Genomic DNA, 21,304 nt, shown 5'->3' with positions numbered 1-21,304 from the left:
TAAAATAAAAGTTTCAACCATTTCTATACTTGTGTACAGGATTACAGTTCTCCCATATGCCTTTCACTCCACACTGACCACCTCGCTGAGGCTCCCCAACCCAGCCCCTGAAGGCACTCTGGGTGTGAAACCTCCCAGACGTGACCCTCACAGCTGTTTCTCAGGCCTCTCAGAAGTTCAGTCTTTCTGCAAGTCTTCAGTGGGAGCTGCTCTTCCTTCTACCCCCTTCACACTCAACTGATATGGTAAACTTCCACCCTTTTCTATGCTTGCAGACCTGCTGCCCATTTCTTGCTCAAGCCTAGATTCCTCTGAAAATTACAAGAATCAACTCAGGTCATGCCGTCCCCAAGCACAACCACTGGAACACCTAGAAGCCACCGTCGAGTTTCCACGTCAGCAGCACACAGGAAGCCCCACGGCAGTCAGAGAGCCCCACGCAGGTCCTACACTCTGGGGTGTGTGCTGTCTACTCCTGGAGAGTAAGACCGTACCGAGCGCCTCATCATCATCGGTGGTGTCACTGGCCAGCCGGAACAGGGTGGGCCGCAGCTTTTCACACCTCTCATACACGACCTAAAAAACACAGTTTGTTACATAAAACTCTCAGTAAGTGCATTACAAAAAAAGGATCTCAAGATGTGTAAATGTGGAGAAATGGGAACTCTCAAACGCTGCTGTCACAAACATAAAATGATACAACTACTCTGGCACTTTTTAAAAAGTTGACTATACACCCAGCATATGACCTAGCCCACATTGAGGCATTTACCCAAGAGAAAGGAAAATATGTGTTCACACAAAACGGTTCTGAACACAAGTGTTTAGAGCAGCTTATTTCATAATCACCTGAAGCTGCAAGCAACCCATATATCCATCAACAGATGAATGGATATGCATATTGTGGTACATGCACACCACAGTTTCTCCAAAGGAGAGAAGCCTACCCACTCCCCCCAAAAAAAGGCAGGGGTGGAATACTGTATCATTCCATTTATGTAAGAGTCTAAGAAATGTAAACTAATCAGCAGTCATTCTCAGTCGTGTCCAACTCTTTGCAGCCCCACAGACTGTAGCCTGCCAGGTTCTACTGTCCATGGAATTTTCCAGGCAAGAATACTGGAGTGGGTTGCCACTTCCTCCTCCAGGCGATCTTCCCAACCTAGGGACAGAACACGTGTCTCTTGCATCTCCTGCACTGGCAGGTGGATTCTTCACCACTAGTGCCAGCTGGGAAGCCCCAAACTAACTGCTGCTGCTGCTAAGTCGCTTCAGTCGTGGCCGACTCTGTGCGACCCCATAGACAGAAGCCCACCAGGCTCCCCCGTCCCTGGGATTCTCCAGGCAAGAGTACTGGAGTGGGGTGCCACTGCCTTCTCTGCAAACTAACTAGAAGAGAAAACAAATCAGTGGTTGCTTGGGAGAGAGGGAGGAACAGGAGGAGAATGAGGAAGCTTGAGGGGGTGAGGAACATGCTTATTATTTTGAATGTGTGAGGGCTTCTCGAAATATGTGCATATTCTTAGCATGGCAGTCATACTCAGTCCTACCCGACTTTGTTTTTGCAAAGAGTACCTGCAAGGCCGCCTGGTCTGGCGGGGCCTGTCCCGGCCTGCGGTATGTGCTCAGCATTTCCTGCAGCACCTTCACGTGGCTCCGAACTTCCTCCACAGCACTGACCCTCTTGGATACCTTCTCAGATTTTTCTTGTTCCTTTCGGGAGAAAGAGGATGAAGTGAGGGACAGACGCTCTGGATAAAGCTTGAATGCACGGCGGGAGAGGCACGCTATACTGGGCAGAGCTCAGGGAAGCCCCCAAAACACTGAGTGGGTGGAGTGTTCACTCAGCGGGCAAGAAGATGCTCAAGGTCTGGAATTCCTGGGACAGACAATGGGGAGCATGTGCCCACTGTATCACCAGCCTCGATCCCTCTGGAAAGGAAATTCCCACACCTGGATTCTTTCCACACCAACCCCGGTCACTGAGACAGAAACTGGGGTCTGAAATGCTTTGAGCTCTTGGACAGAAGTACTTGGAAGCACACAGGAGTTTCTGCATCTAGTCACCACCTTGCCGCCCTTCAGGGAGCTCACAGCTGTTCACTAGTTCAGGGCGGCTGTCTCTCCTTCCAGCTAACTGTGTCGCACCCCACCCCCCAATCACACACATATACACTGTCCCTGCTGCTAAGTTGCTTCAGTTGTGTCCGACTCTTTGTGACCCCCATGGACTGTATCCCGCCAGGTTCCTCTGCCCATGGAATTCTCCAGGCAAGAATGCTGGAGTGGGTTGCCATGCCCTCCTCCAGGGGATTGTCCTGGTCCTCCAAGGGATCTCCCTACACTGCCCAGGCCCTGTCAAATGCTGGTTCTGCAGAAGCCCCTGGAAAATGCCCACCTCCTTGACCAAATTCTTGATCAGCCGGTTGGCAGCCTGAAGATCCTCAGGATGGTTGCTCTTCAGAAGCCTTGTCAGAAGCTGGAGAGGGAACAAGACTCGGTGAAATTAATTCCCCCTGTGTCAAGTGGTCCAGAGCAACAGCAACAGCAACAGCCGAATCACCCGTCACAACAGCTCGCACATTTAAATGCATTTCCTTACCAAGTCCTCACAATGATGCTATAATTTAAGGATAGTGACCATTTCCCACAGAACACTGGTGTTTCCACGGGGAATGGAGATGGATGTCCCAGGAGACATCTGGCCAAGTCTGCAGACACTGTCGGTGGTCACAACTGGGGGCAGTACTGACATCCAGCGGGTAGAGGTCAGGGACACCTATACACCCCACCTCACAGTGCATGACAGCCCCCAACAAGGAAGTTAACTGGCCCAAAACGTCAATAGTGCTGAGGCAGTCTTAGACCACATACTCTGATGTGCGAGACCTCGGCAATCTCGTCCGCTTTGTTCCCAATGCCTTAGCAGAATGCCTGACAAGTGGAGTCACTCACTCTTCATTGGATGGATGGCAGGAAAGATGGGAGAGCCACCTTTCTGAGCACCACAGTGTCTAAGCAGCTGATGCAAGCTGACACCAGACTGACTTTCTCAGGAGTCCATGCCACACCTCCGCCCCTGCTCCTCCTGAGGCCCCCACAGGAGAAGAGCCGGAGGGAAAGCACCCAGAACCTAGCACAGCCCTGCGCATCCTGCCCACAGCGAGCACCTAGATCCAAGGGAGGAGGACAGCTGACAGGTGCGGCTGGAAGGCAGAGGGGACCCGAAGAGACCCATCCTTAGACTGCAGTCTTCCTGGTCCTACACTCACCAGACCTTGTGAGCGACCGAGAACAGTAATGACCAAAAGCACTGCCACCTTTCGGAGGTACCCTGGAGGTATCCCCGAGTCTTGGCCTAGGTTTGAACCACCTTGCTTGTCCCTCCCCTCTCTTTAATGATGTCTGAGGAGCAGCGATACTGGGAGGCAGGAATGGAAGGAAAATGGGTGAGATCGGGCTTACTGATGCTTTCTCTTTTGATCTGAGCCAACGTGCAACCCATGCTTTCCTCCCCACTGCCCTTCCCCAACACCACACACACTCTGGAGACAACTGACCTCCCCCCACTACCCACTAGGGTTGGCCTTTCGTACCTTCTTTCCCTTGGGAACACTGAACGGATAAGGTGGAAGACCCAAAGAATAGGTCACTTATTTGACCTCTCCACGAAGACGACATACAGACCCTACGACACCTCTCTCTGCTCCAGAGAGAACTCACCCCACCTCCCCACATGCCAGTTTAGATCAGAGGGTACTAGAGGGGAGTCCTTCAAAGAAGAGGTTGGCTCAGACTCCAGGCTGGCCTCCATGGTCAGGGAGAAGCTCCTTACCTTTGACTTTTCTTCATCAGCATCAAAGATGGAGCTCTTGGGCCAGGGAGAAGGTGGGGGCAAGATTTTATCCACTGGGAGTTTAGGGTCTTGCTTTATGATTCCTAAAAAAATGCAATTCATGGATATGCTGATATAAATACCTGCTGACTTCAGCAGGATCCAGTATAAAGTCCAGAAACCCCTGGTTCCTGATCTCCTACCAGGAAGACACTGTCGGCGACCTTAAAGGGAAACACCCAGGGCGTGATCAAGGCTCTGCATCCTCCCTGGGGAGAATCCCAAGTCGGGGATGGTCAGAGCCAATTAAATCAGAGCAGAGGCAGATCGTAAGACTAGCAGTCTATGGTCCTTACACTATACAAATACTGACCATTTTATGCAGGTACAGAACCTCCCAGGGCCCAGAAATTAAGTGTAGGATCTTTGATACTCATAAAAATACTGAGTGCATGTGACAGAGGAAAGAAAAATAGCCTATCCTAAATCTGGTTCCTCCCACAGAGCCTGAGAGAGAAGGAATGTGGACTCCCAGCTTCGATACAGGACATACTCTGGAGCTCACTTCACAAGAGGAACAGGCTCATTCTCCAAGGGCCTCACAAAAAGAGCATGGGAAAGGCCTGATGGCCCACCAAAATCCCTCTCTCCCCAGAGGGAAGCCTCACACTGCCGGGGGAAGGACAACGCACCTGTGGTCCTTAGAAGAGTGGTGAAAACCTATGGCAGCTGGAAAAAAAGAACAGAAAAGCCTGCACCCCTGGGGCAGGGACAACAACGTGTCCTGACCCCAGCTCGAGATGGGGTGGAACAGGATCACAAACAGGTCCCTCCAAGACCAAGGACACATGCCTTCCTAAGACCAAGGCTTAATCAGAACAGAACCACCACTAGTGCCAGGCAAAGGGCATCAAGGAACAAGCAATAAGGATCTACTGTTAGGACAGGCAATGGAATAAGAACTCTTCTGAGATGTAGAGCAAGAGGAAGACCCAAAGCTGAGAGCAGAGTAGATACTGCAAGAAACTCTCTAGGCAATCAGCCCCCCAAACACAAGCCAACACCAGAGGAATCTGAAACCTGGTATAGTAAGGGTAACTACAGCAACAACCATCTCAAACCCAGCTCAACTCCTGCTGAATTCTTTACCAGCTGAGCCACAAGGGAAGCCCAAGGACACTGGAGTGGGTAGACTATCCTTTTCCAGCAGCTCTTCCTGACCCAGGAATCAAACCAGGATCTCCTGCACTGCAGGCGGACTCTCTACCAACTGAGCTATTAGGGAAGCCCCAATTTCTGCTAACCAGGAAAGGTCTGCCCACTTTCAGGGATCGAAATTACTTGCATCAGCCTCGATTACTGTGTCTACTGGACACAAGATCTCCAGCTTTCACCCAAAAATGACCAAGCGTACAGAAAAGCAAGAAGGAACAACCACTGTGGAAAGGGAATGCAATGCAGTCAGACCTTGTTTCTTCAGCATCTGATAAGCATCTCGGATCTTGATGTCCTCTGGAAACCAGACTGTCCAACTGAAGAGTATTTCAATGATTCTTCCTTTAACTTTTTCTGTAGTCCAGGAGCCTAGGTACTAAAGATAAAAAGGAAAGGGAATTACTGAGCTGAAGGTCCTTAGTGAGACAGGAGAAAGGGCGGCAGGACATAACCTTCAAAGAATGGCACAGATGTTGAGGATACAAAATAAACTGGTCAGAACAGAACAGGCGCAAGATGGTGGCGAGATTTGATTTCTAGTAGAACTTGAGCCTCATTACACGCTCATTGTAATACATCAGCTAAATGAGACACATACAGCCATGACAGTCCCAAGCCTGACCATAAAAGGCCAAGAAGAGAATAGTGGCCCAATTCCTGGAAATCTCTACCCCAGCTTTCATAAAATAGTTGGACTAACCCTCCCACTTGTCACCCTATGAAACTACTGAGCCCACAAAAACTAACCATCCCATATTAAGGGCCATTCTCATCTTCTGAGACAGCCTGCACCCTATCTATGAAATGTATTTCTCTACAAACAAATCTTTTCTCACTTAGTTCTCAGGACAGAGCCCCTTTGCCTGCCCACTTGCAACCTTCACAAGCATTCTATATTAATAAATCTACTTGTCTATATTTTGCCTCTTGCTGAATCCTTTCTGTGCTGAGACATCAAGAACCTGAGAGTCACAATGTCATGTGGCAGCTCGGATGAGAGTGGGGTTTTGGGGGAGAATGGATGCATGTATATGTATGGCTGAGTCCCTTTCCTGTTCACCTGAAACTATCACAACATTGTTAATTGGGTATACCTCAATACAAAATCGGAGAAGGCAATGGCACCCCGCTCCAGTACTCTTGCCTGGAAAATCCCATGGAGGGATGAGCCTGGTAGGCTACAGTTCATGGGGTCGCTAAGAGTCGGACACGACTGAGCGACTTCACTTTCACTTTTCCCTTTCATGCACTGGAGAAGGAAATGGCAACCCACTCCAGTATTCTTGCCTGGAGAATCCCAGGGACAGCGGAACCTGGTGGGCTGCCGTCTATGGGGTCGTACAGAGTCGGACACGACTGAAGCGACTTAGCAGCAATACAAAATGTTTTAGGTGTTAAAAAAATTAAAACAAACAAAAAAAGAACCTGAGCTTCAGGAAGTCCTGATTTTAATTAAAAGACAGTGGGGACTTCTCTGGTGGTCCAGCAGCTAAGACTCCATGCTCCCAGTGCAAGGGGCCTGAGTTCGATCCCTAGTCAGGGAAATAGATTCCACATGCTGCAACTAAGACCTGGTGCAGTCAAATTTAAAAATAAAAAAAAAAAGAGAGAGATAGTGGGTTTTAATCCTAGCCCACAGGTTCAAGTCTCAATCTAAGTTTTGGCTGGGTTCAAATCCCATCCCAGTTGGGCAGTTTCGTTAGTAGACTGCCCAGCCCACAGTATCACTGAAGAGATGGTAGCTGAGAAGTAAGCTGCTCAAGGTTGGTTGAGACGGCAGGCACAGCAAGAGGACAAATTACCTGGCACCCAGCCCCAGCACTCTTTCTGGGTTTCAGGAGTCAACCTCCAAAGCCACTAAAATTCAATCCCACCATATATTGGCCTAGGTAAGAGCCATTGGGGGCACTCATTTTTTTGAGTGTAGAGTAAAAATATATTTGGAGTGAAAATAAGGTAAAGTGAAAGGAATTGCTGAAACTCAAAATGTTTTGAGTCATTGTTTCTTAAAAGATCCCCTAAGGAAATCCCTGGTGGTACAGTGGTTAGGAATCTGCCCACCAATGCAGGGGACACGGGTTTGATCCCTGCTCAGGGGAGATCCCGCATGCCTTGGGGTAACTAGGCCTGTGAGCCCCAACAACTGAGCTCACACGATGCAACTACTGAAGCCTGTGTGCCCTTGAGCCCGTGCTCCGCAACGAGAGAAGTCCCACAATGAGACGTGCGCACACCGTAAGTAGAGAGGAGCCCCTGCTCGCTGCAACCAAGACACAGCACGGTCAAAACTCAATACTACTACTACTGCTAATAAAAGATCCTCTTAAATAAAAGGATTTATTGACCCTCATAAGTAAAAGAACTTTGGAAACTATAATATTATATATATAGTTTCCAAAATATTGACTCTTCTCCTCAGTTCCTCCTGGCACAGAACTTCAAAGACCTTTGGAATTTCCTAAGTGATAGGAAGGTCTTTGTTACTTACAAGTCCTCCCCAGGGACCATACCCAAGTTTATGCTAAACATTCCTGGTGGACACTTAGTTTCAAGGGAGGGACTGACCATGTGATTAGAGGACTGGAACTTTCAGCCCCATCCTGACCCCCAAAAGAGGAGGGAGGTTGAGTTCAACCACGTGGCCACTGATTAACTCAATAGTGCCCACGTAACTCCAGATAAAAACTCCAACCACCAGGTCCAGAGAGCTTTCCGGTTGAACATAAGGTGTGTTGAGAAGGTGGTGTGCTCAGGTTCCACAGGAGACAGCATGTGGAAATGCTCCCCCTTCACCCTCAAGATCTTGGCCTGTGTATCTCATTTATATCCTTTAAAATAGAAGGATATTATTAAGTATAGTCCTTTCCTGTGTTCTGAGAATCTTTCCAGTGAATTAGGCAACCTGGCAGAGGGGCGCAGAGGAACCTCCGAACTAGTAGCTGGGCAGGCAGACGTGCAAGTAGCTTGGGGATCCCCGAGACTTATGACAGGTGTCTGAAGTGGATGTAGTCTAGGAAGGACTGAGGGCTTAACCTGTAAGGTTTTAGTGACACCCATAGTGAGTGGCTGAGAGAGGGGCCAAGCCCAAGGCGCTCACCTTTGGGGACAGCACTTTGATGAGCTCATTCAGGAAGCGGAACTTGGCCACCTCGTTGTGGAATTTCTCCCCACAGTGGTTCACACACGTCTCCAGCACCTGCAGAGACACAGGACCCCCGTGAGAAGGGGAAGCCGCTGGCTCCAGAGCTCATTCCAAACCTGGTAAGTATTTGCTGGAACCATGGCTCAAGACTGAGGACACTAAAGTTTGGGAGAAAGAGTGAGGCTTTCAGATTAAGTAAAAAAACGTTTGCTTGCTCTTGTTGTAACGGACAGGTTTGCGCCCAGGACAGCGCTCGGTGGGGGACTCTGAGGTCACCCCACCTTTTATGGAGACCCTCTGGGCAGGTGGAACTGGTGAGAGAATCACTTCCTTCTTTCTCCTCAGAGGCAGAAATCAGACATGGAATACCCAAGAACTGTCAAACTATGGGTTACCTGATGGCACTCAAGTGACAAATTGGGCCTGCAAATGTTTTCTCTGGTCCACACAATTAACATTTCAAATCAGTCACTGATACTGAAAAATCCTGAGACTTCATCTGGATTTCCAGTTTCTCTTAAACAGGAAGTTCTAGCAACACCGGGCCCAAACTCATCCCTGGCAATAGCCAGCGGGTCCTGCCGTGTAGCTGCCCTCTTTAGACTGGACGTGGTCTCTCTGGTTCTTTGGTTCTTTGGTTCCCACCCGTAAGTGGCTCACTCACTTATGTTACTAGCCTGGCCCTGTAGGCACTTGACCTTACCAGCCCTGGTCTAATAAGGGCAAAAGGAAATAAAGCCTTCCTTTCCTTCCTGCAAGGCAGGCTCAATGCTACTCTCCAAGAAAAGATCTAGAATGGGGCAATCTGAGCCCAGAACTCCCTCTAGCCTGCCTTCTGAAGGCCAGGGAAGGTGAACCTCTCAGAGGCTTTCCCCACACTGAAATGTGAGCCTTGGGATAGGAGAGCTAAGGCTAAGGGGCAAGCCAAACTCACCGTTAAGGCATAAAGAGCTTCTTTCTCTTGAGGAGACTGGATCTTGTGGGCCAGCAGCCAGGGCGCATGGGTTGAGCTGAGGGAAAACAAGGACTGTGGGCGGAGAGGAACCCACTAACCGCTCTGGCTGAGCATGCTCGGTCAAGTCCCCTCTCCCCCAGGAGCCTGGGTCCCAGAGCAGAGGTAGGATGTGACTGCACACGACCATGCACAGGCCCCTGAAGGAGGGGGGCTCCCAGCCACCCCCACGTCTCACAGCCACGCTCCCAGAACACACCATTCTCTCCCCAGTCCACCCACCCCTACAGCTCCCAGACCTGTATATAACTCGGTCTAGAGCAGCACAGACCCTATTTGTTATTTGAGAACTGCTCAGTCAACCCTGGAGCAGATAATGTGATCAAACTTCTTGTTCCTTCCAAAATGAATATTCAGCAACATGGAGATAAAATATCTGGATAACTGACTCATTCCTTAAGTTCCTATCCAGGGGACTTCCCTGGCGGTTCAGTGGTTAAGACATCACACTCCCACTGCACGGGGCAGTTTGATCCCTGGTTGGGGAACTGAGATCCTGCAGGCCGTGCTTCATGGCCAAAAAATAGGCGGGGAAAAAAGTTCCCATTCAGACACTTCAGAAACCAAATTCAATAAAATCTTAACCTCACTTCCTCTGCTTTTTCTTAAGAAAAGACTGCATTTAAATTAGCTTAACAAGCTTCCCTGGTGGCTCAGTAGTAAAGAATTCAGACGAAGGTTTAATCTGTGGGTTGGGAAGATCCCCTGGAGAAAAAAGGCAATCCACTCCAGTATTCTTGCCTGGGAAATCCTATGGATAGAGGAGCCTGGTGGGCTACATGGGGTTGAAAAAGAGTCAGACACAACTTAGTGACTAAACAACAACAAAAGCATCTACTGCGGTTCTGAAATGGACATTCAGAAACATGCTGCTAAATATAGTATAAGCTGCAAAGAAAAAAAATTTTTTTTAATAAGAGCACATTAATCTTTCACATTACTATGTACCCTGGCTACATTCTATCACTAACATCCAGAGAGCTCCTCAGCAGTAATGTTTCATAAAAATTATTTAAAAATTTTAAAATAATTGCCAGTTACAAAAATTTTTTTAAGAAAACGACATGAATTTGCTATTTCTAGAAAAATAACATACTCAGTAGATCATGGAGGGAGGAAAAAAGGAAACAAAGCCTAAGCTATGTAAAACAATCCTGAGAAACACAGGCACACACAGTCTGAAGTGCCTGTGGAAGCCGGGCACGTGTGTGATGTCACCTTACCCGTTGGGATCAGTGTTCACTTGGTCACAGAAATTCTGGATAGCGGACCAATCCTGTTCTGACACGCTTGGGTCTGTGGCTTTATCTGTCAAGGAAATAAAAAGTAAAACTGAAGTATAATACAGGGAAACAGACACACCTCTCCACATCTCCACCCCTCAAAACAGGACAACAGCCAAGGACTGTGACATCACACTTCCCGAGGATGGGACCAGCGGGCGGACAGCTGAGGGGGTGGGGGGCCGACCCTACTCATCACTGTCAGGCACGGGTATGGCCCATGACTCAAGGGACTGCTGACCGCGTGAACAAGCAAACTGCTTAACAAGCTACTGCCCTGAAAGGGGCTCCATTCCCAGTGCAGGGGTTGGCTTATGTGCACCTTCTTCATGCCCGTGTTGGCCCCCCACCGTGGCCCTGCAACAACGACAGGCACAGGCCAGCATCTATGCATAGGCCGCAACCTGCAAGCCTCTTTTTTATTTTTTATTTTCAGTTTTTTGGCTGCACTGGACTTTCTCAAGTTGCAGCGTGTGGGCTTGGTTGCTCCATGGCATGTGGAATCTTTCCAGAGCAAGGATTGAACTCATGTTCCCTGTACTGGCAGGTGGATTCTTAACCACTGGACCACCAGGGACCACCAAGAACCTGGAAGCTTCTCAGCCATGTGACAGGAAGACCAGAACTTACAGTGAAGCCCTGAGCAGCTCCCACCATGTCCCCAAAGTAACAGGCTGAAACCCGAGCCTCTGCTTACTGAAATGCTCTGTCCTACCTAAGAAGCTTCTCCACATCAGTGGCTTATCCTGTCTGACAAGAGGACCTCTGTGCCTTCATTCCCCAGAATGCCGTTTCTCTCTGCTACCATACACATATGCCCAAGGAACCGAGATCCAGTGACACTAGGATCTCCCCCACTGGAACATTTGTCTTTGTATGAAATCTGAGGACATGCAGCATGAAGGCTACCAGGGCACAGCTCAGAGCAGGAAACACCTGGAGAAACGGGGCTTATCAGAAGGCCTAATGTGAGCCCATGCTCTGCTGAGTGGTGGGGCAATCCCTGACTTCCTGGAATCTTTGTGTGACTCTTTCCTGGTGCTAGATGGTAGCAGCTTCTTCCTCCCCTCCCACTGCTGCCGCCTAGAACCCCTGTCCCAGCAAGGATGCCTATTCCACAGGCTCAGCCTTCCAACTGAAACAAGCCACGTTCTCATAAAGTAGTTGCCGAGACTGTCTTTGTTCTGCCCTTTCATAACATTTCCCCTGCTCCCCACTATCCAGCTTATCCTGGACTACCCGCCTCTCCAATGAAACTTATTGGTCCTGACAGAAAAGTTCTTTCAAACTCTGCAAGTAAGTAATTCTTACCGTCATACTTCTGACACTATTCCTTTTGCCTGAATGTCCACTTCTCTCTTCTCTGTCCATTCTCAAGGTCATTCTGAACTTCCATCTGCTCCCAAAAGCCACCTCCACTGCCCTAGCCCCGACTAATTCTCCTCCCTTCTGAGAGTCTACAGGGGCTTTCCTGGTGGTCCAGTGGTTAAGAATCTACCTCCCAGTGAAGGGGAAACAGGTTCGATCCGTGGTCCCGGAAGATCCCACATGCTGCAGAGCAACTAAGCCTTAGCAACTACGGAGGCTGTGCTCTAGAGCCCAGGAACCACAACTACTGAAGCCCATGTACTTAAAGCCTGTTCTCCACAACAAGAGAAGTCACTGCAATGAGACGTCTGCACGCTGCAACTGAAGAGCAGCCCCTACTCACCGCAACTCGTGAAAGTGCTCATGCAGCAATGAAGACCCAGTGCAGCCAAAAATTAGTAAATAATTTTTTAAAAAAGACCCCACAGTCAACTAGAGTTTAACTTTCCAGATGGCAGTCACTTTTATGTCATGTGGAAGTCTTGTGCCCCTAGCTCAACAATGAGATTCAAAGGACAGGTACTCAATCCATCTTCCCACCCACCAGCCCCATCCTAAATGAAGACAGACAACAACGAAGAGCAAAGGAATCAGGTTATCAATTTCCCCACGCTCCTCACCTTTTTCCTCCTCAAAGCTCTTTCTCTATGTTCCACCTCTCAAAATGCTATTCACCCTTCGAATCCCAATTCAAATGCCACTTCATAAGGACTTTCTTAATCTTTCTATCACCCACCCCTACAAAACAGAAGCCATCTCTTCCATCTCAGAAGACCCACGTCCTACCTGGTCTTTTAGGATGGGGATCTCCAGCTCCATGCTTTATTAGTTACAAGCCATTGGGCTCTCAGAGCCCCAGTTTCCTCAACTATAAAATAAGGAAAGGGTACCTTCCGTGTGGGATAGCCATGAGATTTTTAAAAGATAGTGTTTAGGGCTTCCCTGGTGGTCTACTGGTTAGGAATCCATCTGCCTGTGAACTACAACTACTGAGTCCACATCCTGCAACTAATGAAGCCTGTGCACCTAGAGCCCATGCCCCACAACAAGAGAAGCCACTGCAATGAGAGGTCCATGCACCGCAACTAAAGAAAGCCTGCAAGCAGCAAGGAAGACCCAGTGCAATAAATAAATAAATGAATCTTAAATAAAAAAGTGTCTGAAATACTCAGTATAGCAGCAAACATTAAGTAATCAATAAAAGACAATCTTGTAACAATCTCTGTGTTTTCCTTTAAAAATATGTACACGACTTAGTACAGTTAAACTTCAAGTCTCTTCAAAACAAAGGTAGAAGCACTATGTTTCCTATAATGCTTGGTACAGTGCCTTAGGCATAGGCACAAAATAATTACTCAGGAAATAAACTGAAAGCAGTGATACTCAAGAGAATCTGATTAAGGAGATCTGACTACTGTACAGGGACCTCTACTCTGGGCAATGCTCTGTGGTGACCTAAAGCGGAAGGAAATCTAAAAAAGAGTGGATATATGTATATGCATAACTGATTCAGTTTGCTGTACAGCAGAAACTAACACAACACTGTAAAGCAATGATACTCCAATAAAAATTAATAAAAAAAGGAGATCTGACTCATCTGAACTTTCTGTACCATTAAAACTTCATAAAGCTTCAGTTCACGACAAGGTCAAGCTTGACACCTAAAAGACTTTCAGACCTCAACACATGACTCTGTGACAGCAGTTCCCCAACCTTTTGGACACCAGGGGCCAGTTTCACGGAAAATAATTTTTCCACAGGCGAGGGGGGTGGGGGGAGGAAGTGGTTTCAGGACAATTCAAATGCATTACATTTACTGTCTGCTCTCATATGAGAATCTAATGCCACCACTAATCCAACAGGAGGTGGAGCTCAAGCAGTAATAATGATGGGGAGCAGCTATAAATATATTAACAGATGAAGCTTCGCTCACTCACCCACCGCTCACCTCCTGCTGTGCAGCCTGGTTTCTTACTTGCCGCAACCTGACTGGTACGGTTTGTGGCCCGGGGGTTTGGGGACCCGTGCTCTATGACCCAGCGGCAGAGAAGAGCAGATGGGACCCTGTTCACCAAGCAGAATCCAGCTCTCTCCCTCCTCCCCTACCACCAAGTCAGCAGGTTTTCCAAAGAAAGGAAGGAAAAAAAACTCTACAAGCTTAAATAATGTTCTAAACCCATAACCAAGGCAAAGCAGCAAAAAGATCTACAAAGTAAGTTTTTTTATTTGCTATCGCCGTATCATAAGGATTCCCTTAAGGTTTTTCACAGCTCCCAAATAACAGCAATAATAGTCAGAGCTGCTGACCCCCCCACACACACTTTGTTTTTTAAGAACTTGCTTTGTGTCAGACATGACGCTGAGTGCTTTCCTAGCATCCCTTTCCTGTAATCCTCAGAAAACTGAAGCTGGTACTAATGTTAGCTCAACATTTTATAGATGAAGAAATCTGCCCAGTCACAAAACTGGAAAATGACAAAAAATCTCAGGTCTGCCCAATTCCAGGGCCCAAATGTAAGTCTTCAGGTCTCTGACAAAGCCAGGGCCTCTTTTGGGAACTAGGTTCTTCGACCTTTTTACCACCAAGTTATCAGCTCCCCAAGGCAGGAAGAAGGCCTGTCTCATTCACCTTCCCACCCTCCAGCACCTAGACAGTCATCAGCAAGGGTATCTACTAATGAATGAATGATTCATCTTTCACTATGTGAAGTCTGGCCAGTTGGCTGGACATACTGCTGACACCAAGAGATGGCTACTCCAGTTCTGAAACAACTGGGTTTCCAAACACCTAATCCCATCCTGCCAAGCTATTTCAGTGGCTTTGAGCAGGTCCAGAGACAATTAATTCTCAGAGGATTTAAAATTTTTTTAACTTTTTAAAATTAAAAAAAAAAGGGAGACAGTCGAACCCTCCAGATATGAGTGAAAGGGCTTTCTACCCCCACCCCCGGGGGTGGGGGGGAGGTTAGGGGGTCTGCTGTGAGTCTGCAGAATCTTAGTTCCCCAACCAGGGGCTGAACCCAGGTCACAGCGGGGAAAGCACTAAATCCCAACCAATGGACCGCCAGGGAATTCCCTGAATGGTTCATCTAACAGTGACTAATTCAAAAGCCAAATCATCTCACATCAGCCACCACCCCACCCCCAGGGTCATGACCCTGGCGTTAAGAGCAGCCTGTGCTACTCAGGGGAGCCTGGGGCTGTGGGGAAGCAGTCACCTTGAGAACACTTAGAACTCAATCCAGCGGCAGTGACTATGCACTGCGTGGGGCAGATACACACCCACTCTGACATCAAGTGGTGCTGAAAGGCCAAGATCCACCATAGGAATGATGGATCCAAGATAAAGAATCAGCTCAGTCCTAGAGAGGCTGGGAGAATACAAACAGATCGAAATCCAGACCATTCTCATCCCCAAGGGAGGCAGAAGAGTGAGGCTGGGAGACAGGACTTATCACCTGGGAGTAGGTCCAAGTAGATGGAAGAAGAAAGATTACAGAGCATCCAACTAAGCTAGTGCTTCCCTGGCAGCACTAGCAGAGCTGAGACCAAGAGGCCCCAGCGCTGCTGTTAATAGCTCGAGACTCCGCTGGTTAAATCGAGTATAGCACCCCATGCCACCGGGCACAGGAGGCTTTTCATTAACAGGAGGCAGCTCTAAACGCAGTCATGTGGAACAACGCCCAAAATAAACTAAGTGGGGGAGGGGGGGCTGCAAAACGCCCAGAAGCTGCTACTTGTATTTTTAAAGCTTGAGCTTCTGGTGAAACAGGTTCCTGGCGTTCCTTTGGGGAACTACTCCTTCCCAATTCTAGGTCCGATGTTTTTCCTTTTCTGGCAAAACAGTATGAGTTCGTTTTCGGCCACTCTCTACTAAGAAGACTAGTGATGAGGATAGCTGACACTGTGCACAGGCACTGTTGCGTGTGCTTGAGATGCATGAACTCCCCTGATCCTCACAACCCCAAGGTGTCAGTTGCTCAGTCACACCATGGACTGTAGCCCATCAGGGTCTTCTCTCCATGGGATTTTCCAGGCAAGAATACTGGAGTGGGTTGCCATTTCCTTTTCCAGGGGATCTTCCTGACCCAGGGATCGAACCTGGGTCTTATGCATTGCAGGCAGATTCTTTACCATCTGAGCCACAGGGGGGCCATGCTATTACATTCCAGCCTTAGGAACACAGCTGCCTTGCTTGCTGAGGTAAGATCCGTCACTGAGATGAGCTCTGGGGTCTTCACGTGCCCCTGGAGTGACTTCCTTCTCCATCCAGCCTAGACTCAGGGACTTTCCTTCAACTACACTCCAGTTCTTGCCCCACCACCAGCCTCTCTAGCTCACGTCCATCCACGTACCACCTCCACTGGGCCCCAGCCCCCACAAGTCTGGTTCAACAGTATACTTTTTCTGCTCCTATGGCGGGCAGGGGCAGGGAGGTGGAAACCGCACAACCACAAAGACTACAAGATGTATTTCTGAAGTCCACTCAACACTCCAAAGCCCAAACTCAGAGGATCTCAGGTGCAGAGGGGAAGAGGTGGGCCCTCTGTCCCAGGGCACATCTGGGAATGTCTGGAGGCATTTTTGGTGGGAAGGGGGTCTGTGCTGTTGGTACAGGTTCTAGCCCTACCCGAACAACCGGAAGATCTCAGAACTTTGGGACCACAATGGCCTAAAACAGCTGGAGCTTAAGGATCCCCTCCTAAACAGTCTTAGTTCTCTTTTTCTCCCCCACCTGGGTCAGTGGCTGGCTGGTCTCTAACCCAGCCCACTTGACTTTTGCAACTCCACTGCCTCCTAGTCAACTACCTTCTTTCTGTCCCCACCGTTTAACACTGAGATAACTCAGTAATCTTTCAGTTGCCAAATTCAAAGTTCCCCCTCCTCCTTCTCGCTTTCTCAGCAGCAAAACCACCTACCAACTACACCTTCCTTAGAGACCTGTGGCTCCCCGCCTCCCAGCTTTCCTGCAGCCTGTAGGCTCCACTTTTCTCTCAGCTTTCCCACCCCAGCACTGCGCCGCCCCCCGCCCCGCTTCTTCCATGTTGAGATTCTCCATGCTCCATCTGCAAACTCTGTTCTTCCTAATGTGCACAGCCTCCCTAGACAAGTTCACTGCTAATGAACTAAAGGTCTCAAGTTGACCTCCAGTTCTTACCCTCTCTGGAGCCAACCAACTGCCCAGAGAGCTTCTCTTTATGCCACAAGCACCTCAAACTCCACAAGTGAAGCAACTGTAACTAATCAGTCCCCTAAGCCTGAAATCTACAATCCACCCTAGATCCCGCTGGTCCCCTGCCTCTATTCTAATGCACTAAGGCTGCTGATCGCACTAGCTAATTATTTCTACTCTCCATCCCAATATCTTTGTACTTCAGTCCCAACACACTACCAGAAGAGCTTTTTATCTACTCTCTGCCTGGACTCTCCCATCCGTAACCAATTCAGCTCCTCACAGTTGAAGGTGATGCTTTTAACACAGGTACTTGATCAGAGGGGCTTCCCAGGTGGCACAGCGGTAAAGAATCCACCTGCTTGTGCAGGAGACAGTCAGGAAGATCCCCTGGAGTAGGAAATAGCAACCCACTCCAGTATTTTTGCCTGGGAAATCCCATGGACAGAGGATCCTGGAGGGCTACAGTCCATGGGGTCGCAAAAAAGTGAGACAAGACTGAACATGCATGCACACTTGATCAGAGTTCCAGGCTCTGACATCTCCTCCCCGACTACCTCAAGGATAAACTCTGAACTCCTTTCTGCAGCCCACAAGACCCTTTAAGATCTCGCCCCAATTAGCCATGCAGTCTCTTTAGGCTTCGCACTCTTGCAGCCAACTTCCTTCTTCCCAGAATGCTCCACACTTTCCTTTCCCCCAGCTTTTGCACATGCAGTTTCCTGCATCTGAAATGTTGCCTCCATTGTCCACTCAAATGCTATGTCCCCTGACGCACTGCACCTTAAACAAGCCCAGTATCCCTCCCATTTGCCTTAAGGTAACAAAGTGCTGCTACTATCGGCTTCTATCACCTACTTAAATATATCTTTGTGAGCAAGGGCTCTGCCTTACACATCTTAGTACTCCCAGCACCCCGCAGAGCCCAATACAAGGAGTATATGCTTTATTCTCTTGGAATTTCAAGACCCCATCGGTAACGCAGGGACAGTAACTACCCTGGTACTGCCATGAGTCTTACATGAGACAATAACAAAAGTCCGGCCAGAAGGAACTCGCACAAAAGGTTTAAAGGGCTTCTTTTTGACATTCAAGTCTGCAGCCAGAGAGAGTTCTTTCCCAGAGGATGGGTGTACTGCACAGCTAAGTCTAAAAGTGCCCATCTCTAAAACGAGGTTAGTAACCGAAGCTGTCTCTAGGGGTAGTAATAAGGATTAACAGTGGCTGAAACGCCCTTTAGCGGTGTTTGGCATAAAAGCGAAGCTCAATAAACCGTAGCCATTATGTTGTTAACAGTGTTTATGCACCGCGATGGGGGCATGGGGGCGCAGAGCGCCCAGCCTCTGGTCCGCAGTCACAGCAGATTCCTGGGGTTCCTCTCTAGGCCCCCCGAGGAGATCCTCCCACCTGTGCCGGGCCCTGCCTCCCTCCTCGGGCGCCAGCCTCCCCGCGGCCACCTGCCCGCCCGCCAGCCTCAGAAGAAAGGCCCGGGGAGGCGGGAAGCGAGGCCTCACGTGGAGCGCTGCGCCCGAGCCGAGGGGCGGCCCGGGCTACTCACTGAGCCAGAGCTCCAGCGCCGCCGGCGGCCCCCGGGGCCCCTCGGCCGTCTCAGCTCCCGCCGCGGCCCCGGCCCCCGCCGCCACCGCCGTCACCGCCGTCGCCGTCGCCATGGGCCCAGCCCCCGCCGCCGAGGCCGCGGCCGCCCCTGCGCTTCAGCCGCCGGCGTCTGCAGCGTTCCGGGGCTGCCGACGCGGCAGCCGAGGGCCGGCACGTGACGGGGCAGGGCTTGTGTGGCCACGCCCACCGACCAGGTCCCCCCTCCGCGCAGGCTCGGGCAGGTGGGCTCAGCCTCGCCGAGAGCTTTCTACTCAGCGCTAGGCGGCCTCGCTGGCTGGTTATTCAGACCCGCGACCAGATCAGAATTCGTCAAGTCAACCTCGCAAGGCTTGCCAGATAAAATAGAGGGCGCCCCGTTAAAATGAGTCTCAGATATACTACTTCTCTAGCATTTTTATTCCGGACGGTCTTTCCGGACCACCACCTACCTCTATACTCGGCTTTATTTTCTCCATAATACATTAATGAGTGTGCTAGGTAGGCACTTACTCATTGTGTCAAAGGATAATCGCCACCCCCCTACAAAAAAAGTCATGATTTTCATACATTATAAAATGAGCACGTTAAGTATTTAACACTAATTAAGTATTTAACACCAAGCAGATGTTATAAAAGAGAAGTCAGGAAAAGGGCAAGTTTATACAGAATAAAGGAGTGTTGCAACAGATGTGCAAATAGACACAAAAGTAGCTCAGAGTTAATTTGCATTTTATATATTTATTCATTTGCTTTTTACCTTTTCATTTAAGGCCTCTCGGTGAGATTTACAAGGATCATAGTTCCCTGACCAGAGATCTAATGCCAGCCTGCTGCAGTGGAAGCCTGGAGCCCTAACCATTAGGGCCACCAGGAAATTCCCCAATTTGCATGTTTATAGGCAAGAATTATTTGCATTGCTGTCAGTTATCTACAACTAACAGAGTTGTAAGACATCTCTAGGACAGTGAAGGAAAGGCTGGGCACTGGAAAGGTGTGCTCTCTAGATAACGGGTAACTTTCCCTTGAAGCTCGAGTGCTCTGTACTCCATTACCTGCTTCACCCCACTAATACAGGCAGGAACTTTGTGCACTTCTATGTCTCCACTTACCTAGGGTCGTGCCTGGCACACCAGTACTGATAAATACTTGTTGAATGGCTAGATGAACAGGGGAAGCAATAAGAGGTCGCTATAGGAATTTAGGGGCTTCTCAGGTGGTGCTAGTGGTAAAGAATCCACCTGCAAATGCAGGAGACATAAGAGACGCGGGTTCGATCACTGGATTGGGAAGATTCCTGGATAAAGGCATGGCAACCCACTCCAGTATTCCTGTCTGGAGAATCCCATGGATAAAGGAGCTTGGCGCGCTACAGTCCACAGGGTCACAAAGAGTAGGACATGATGGAAACGACTTAGCATGCATGCATCCATAGGAATTTAGGTCCCATCCCTGCCCCAAATAAACACACAATATAAGTTTCAAAGTACATTTGCTGTACAATGTTAGCTTCAAAATAGATCCAGCCACACGCATCTCCATCTCACAGATTGTTGCCTGTAGCACCTTTCTATATGAAAATTATACAGTTGTTACCTTAGTAAACTTGGACTGATACAACAAAATACCAAAGGTTGAGTGGCCTAAACAACAGACGTTTATTTCCCACTGGAGGCTGGCAAGTCCAAGATCAAGGTGCTGTTGACAACCTGCTTCCAGGTTTGCAGAGTGCTGCTTTGTTGTGCTCACAGGGTGAAGAGACGGCACGCTCTGATCACTTCCCCTAGGGCACTAATCCCATCATGAGGGATGCACCCTCAGGACCACAGCTAAGCCTAATTAGCTCCCACAGCACCCACCTCAAATACCATCACATGGACATTAGCCCTTCAGCATGTGAATTTGAATTCAATCTATACCATTATTCATATCAGGGAAATTCTGTATGAAATTAATGAAAACTACATGTTGTCCTTTGGACTGCAAGATCAAACCAGTCAATCTTAAAGGAAACCAACCCCGAATATTCATTAGAAGGACTGATGCTGAGCTACAATACTTTGGCCACCTGATGCAAAGGGCCAACTCATTAGAAAAGACCCTGATGCTGGGAAAGATTGAAGGCAGGAGGAGAAGGGGATGACAGAGGACAAGATAGTTGGATGGCATAACTGACTCAATGGACATGAGCAAGTTCTGGGAGATGGTGAAGGACAGGGAGGCCTGGTGAGTGTAGTCCATGGGGTTACTACTGAGCGATTGAACAATACGTTGTCCACAGCACACCCTCTGTGTTATCTGATTTTGGGCCTGGGAATTATTTTGCATGTGTGCTAAGTCACTTCTCAGCAAGACAGTATATTAAAAAGCAGAGACATTACTTTGCCAACAAAGGTCCATCTAGTCAAAGCTATGGTTTTCCAGTAGTCATGTATGGATATGAGAGTTGGACTATAAAGAAAGCTGAGCACTGAAGAACTGATGCTTTTGAACTGTGGTGGTGGAGAAGACTCTTGAGAGTCCCTCGGACTGCAAGGAGATCCAACCAGTACATCCTAAAGGAAATCAGTCCTGAATATTCATTGGAACGACTGATGCTGAAGCTGAAACTCCAATATTTTTGGCTACCTGATGAGATGAACTGACTCATTTGAAAAGACCCTGATGTTGGGAAAGGTTGAAG

At 48.8% G+C, this 21,304-nt stretch overlaps 1 protein-coding gene across 4 annotated transcripts in view; it reads right to left on the bottom strand.

Moving 5' to 3' along the window:
• The window catches only part of GGA2 (golgi associated, gamma adaptin ear containing, ARF binding protein 2), a 29,704-nt gene extending 10,946 nt beyond the window's left edge, over positions 1-18,758 (bottom strand). For 2 of the 4 annotated variants that reach the window (XM_081554508.1, XM_081554509.1), the window contains exons 1-9: positions 18,587-18,758; positions 10,428-10,512; positions 9,127-9,202; positions 8,148-8,246; positions 5,303-5,426; positions 3,836-3,939; positions 2,399-2,479; positions 1,576-1,713; positions 495-576 (exon numbers count right to left, since the gene is read on the bottom strand). In XM_081554508.1, coding sequence (XP_081410634.1) covers positions 495-576; positions 1,576-1,713; positions 2,399-2,479; positions 3,836-3,939; positions 5,303-5,426; positions 8,148-8,246; positions 9,127-9,202; positions 10,428-10,512; positions 18,587-18,698 — 901 coding nt within the window. In that variant the 5' untranslated portion in view covers positions 18,699-18,758. The remainder of the gene's footprint in view (positions 1-494; positions 577-1,575; positions 1,714-2,398; positions 2,480-3,835; positions 3,940-5,302; positions 5,427-8,147; positions 8,247-9,126; positions 9,203-10,427; positions 10,513-18,586) is intronic. The other 2 variants (XM_081554510.1, XM_081554511.1) reach the window with 1 other exon arrangement.
• Positions 18,759-21,304: the final 2,546 nt, after the last annotated feature.

This window comes from Giraffa tippelskirchi, chromosome 13, assembly GCF_054371585.1.
Source record: "Giraffa tippelskirchi isolate mGirTip1 chromosome 13, T2T-mGirTip1v1.2.pri, whole genome shotgun sequence".
Taxonomy (NCBI): Eukaryota; Metazoa; Chordata; class Mammalia; order Artiodactyla; family Giraffidae; genus Giraffa; species Giraffa tippelskirchi.
The sequence above is the reverse complement of the archived record's forward strand: the minus strand, read 5'-3'. Positions and strand labels throughout refer to the sequence as shown.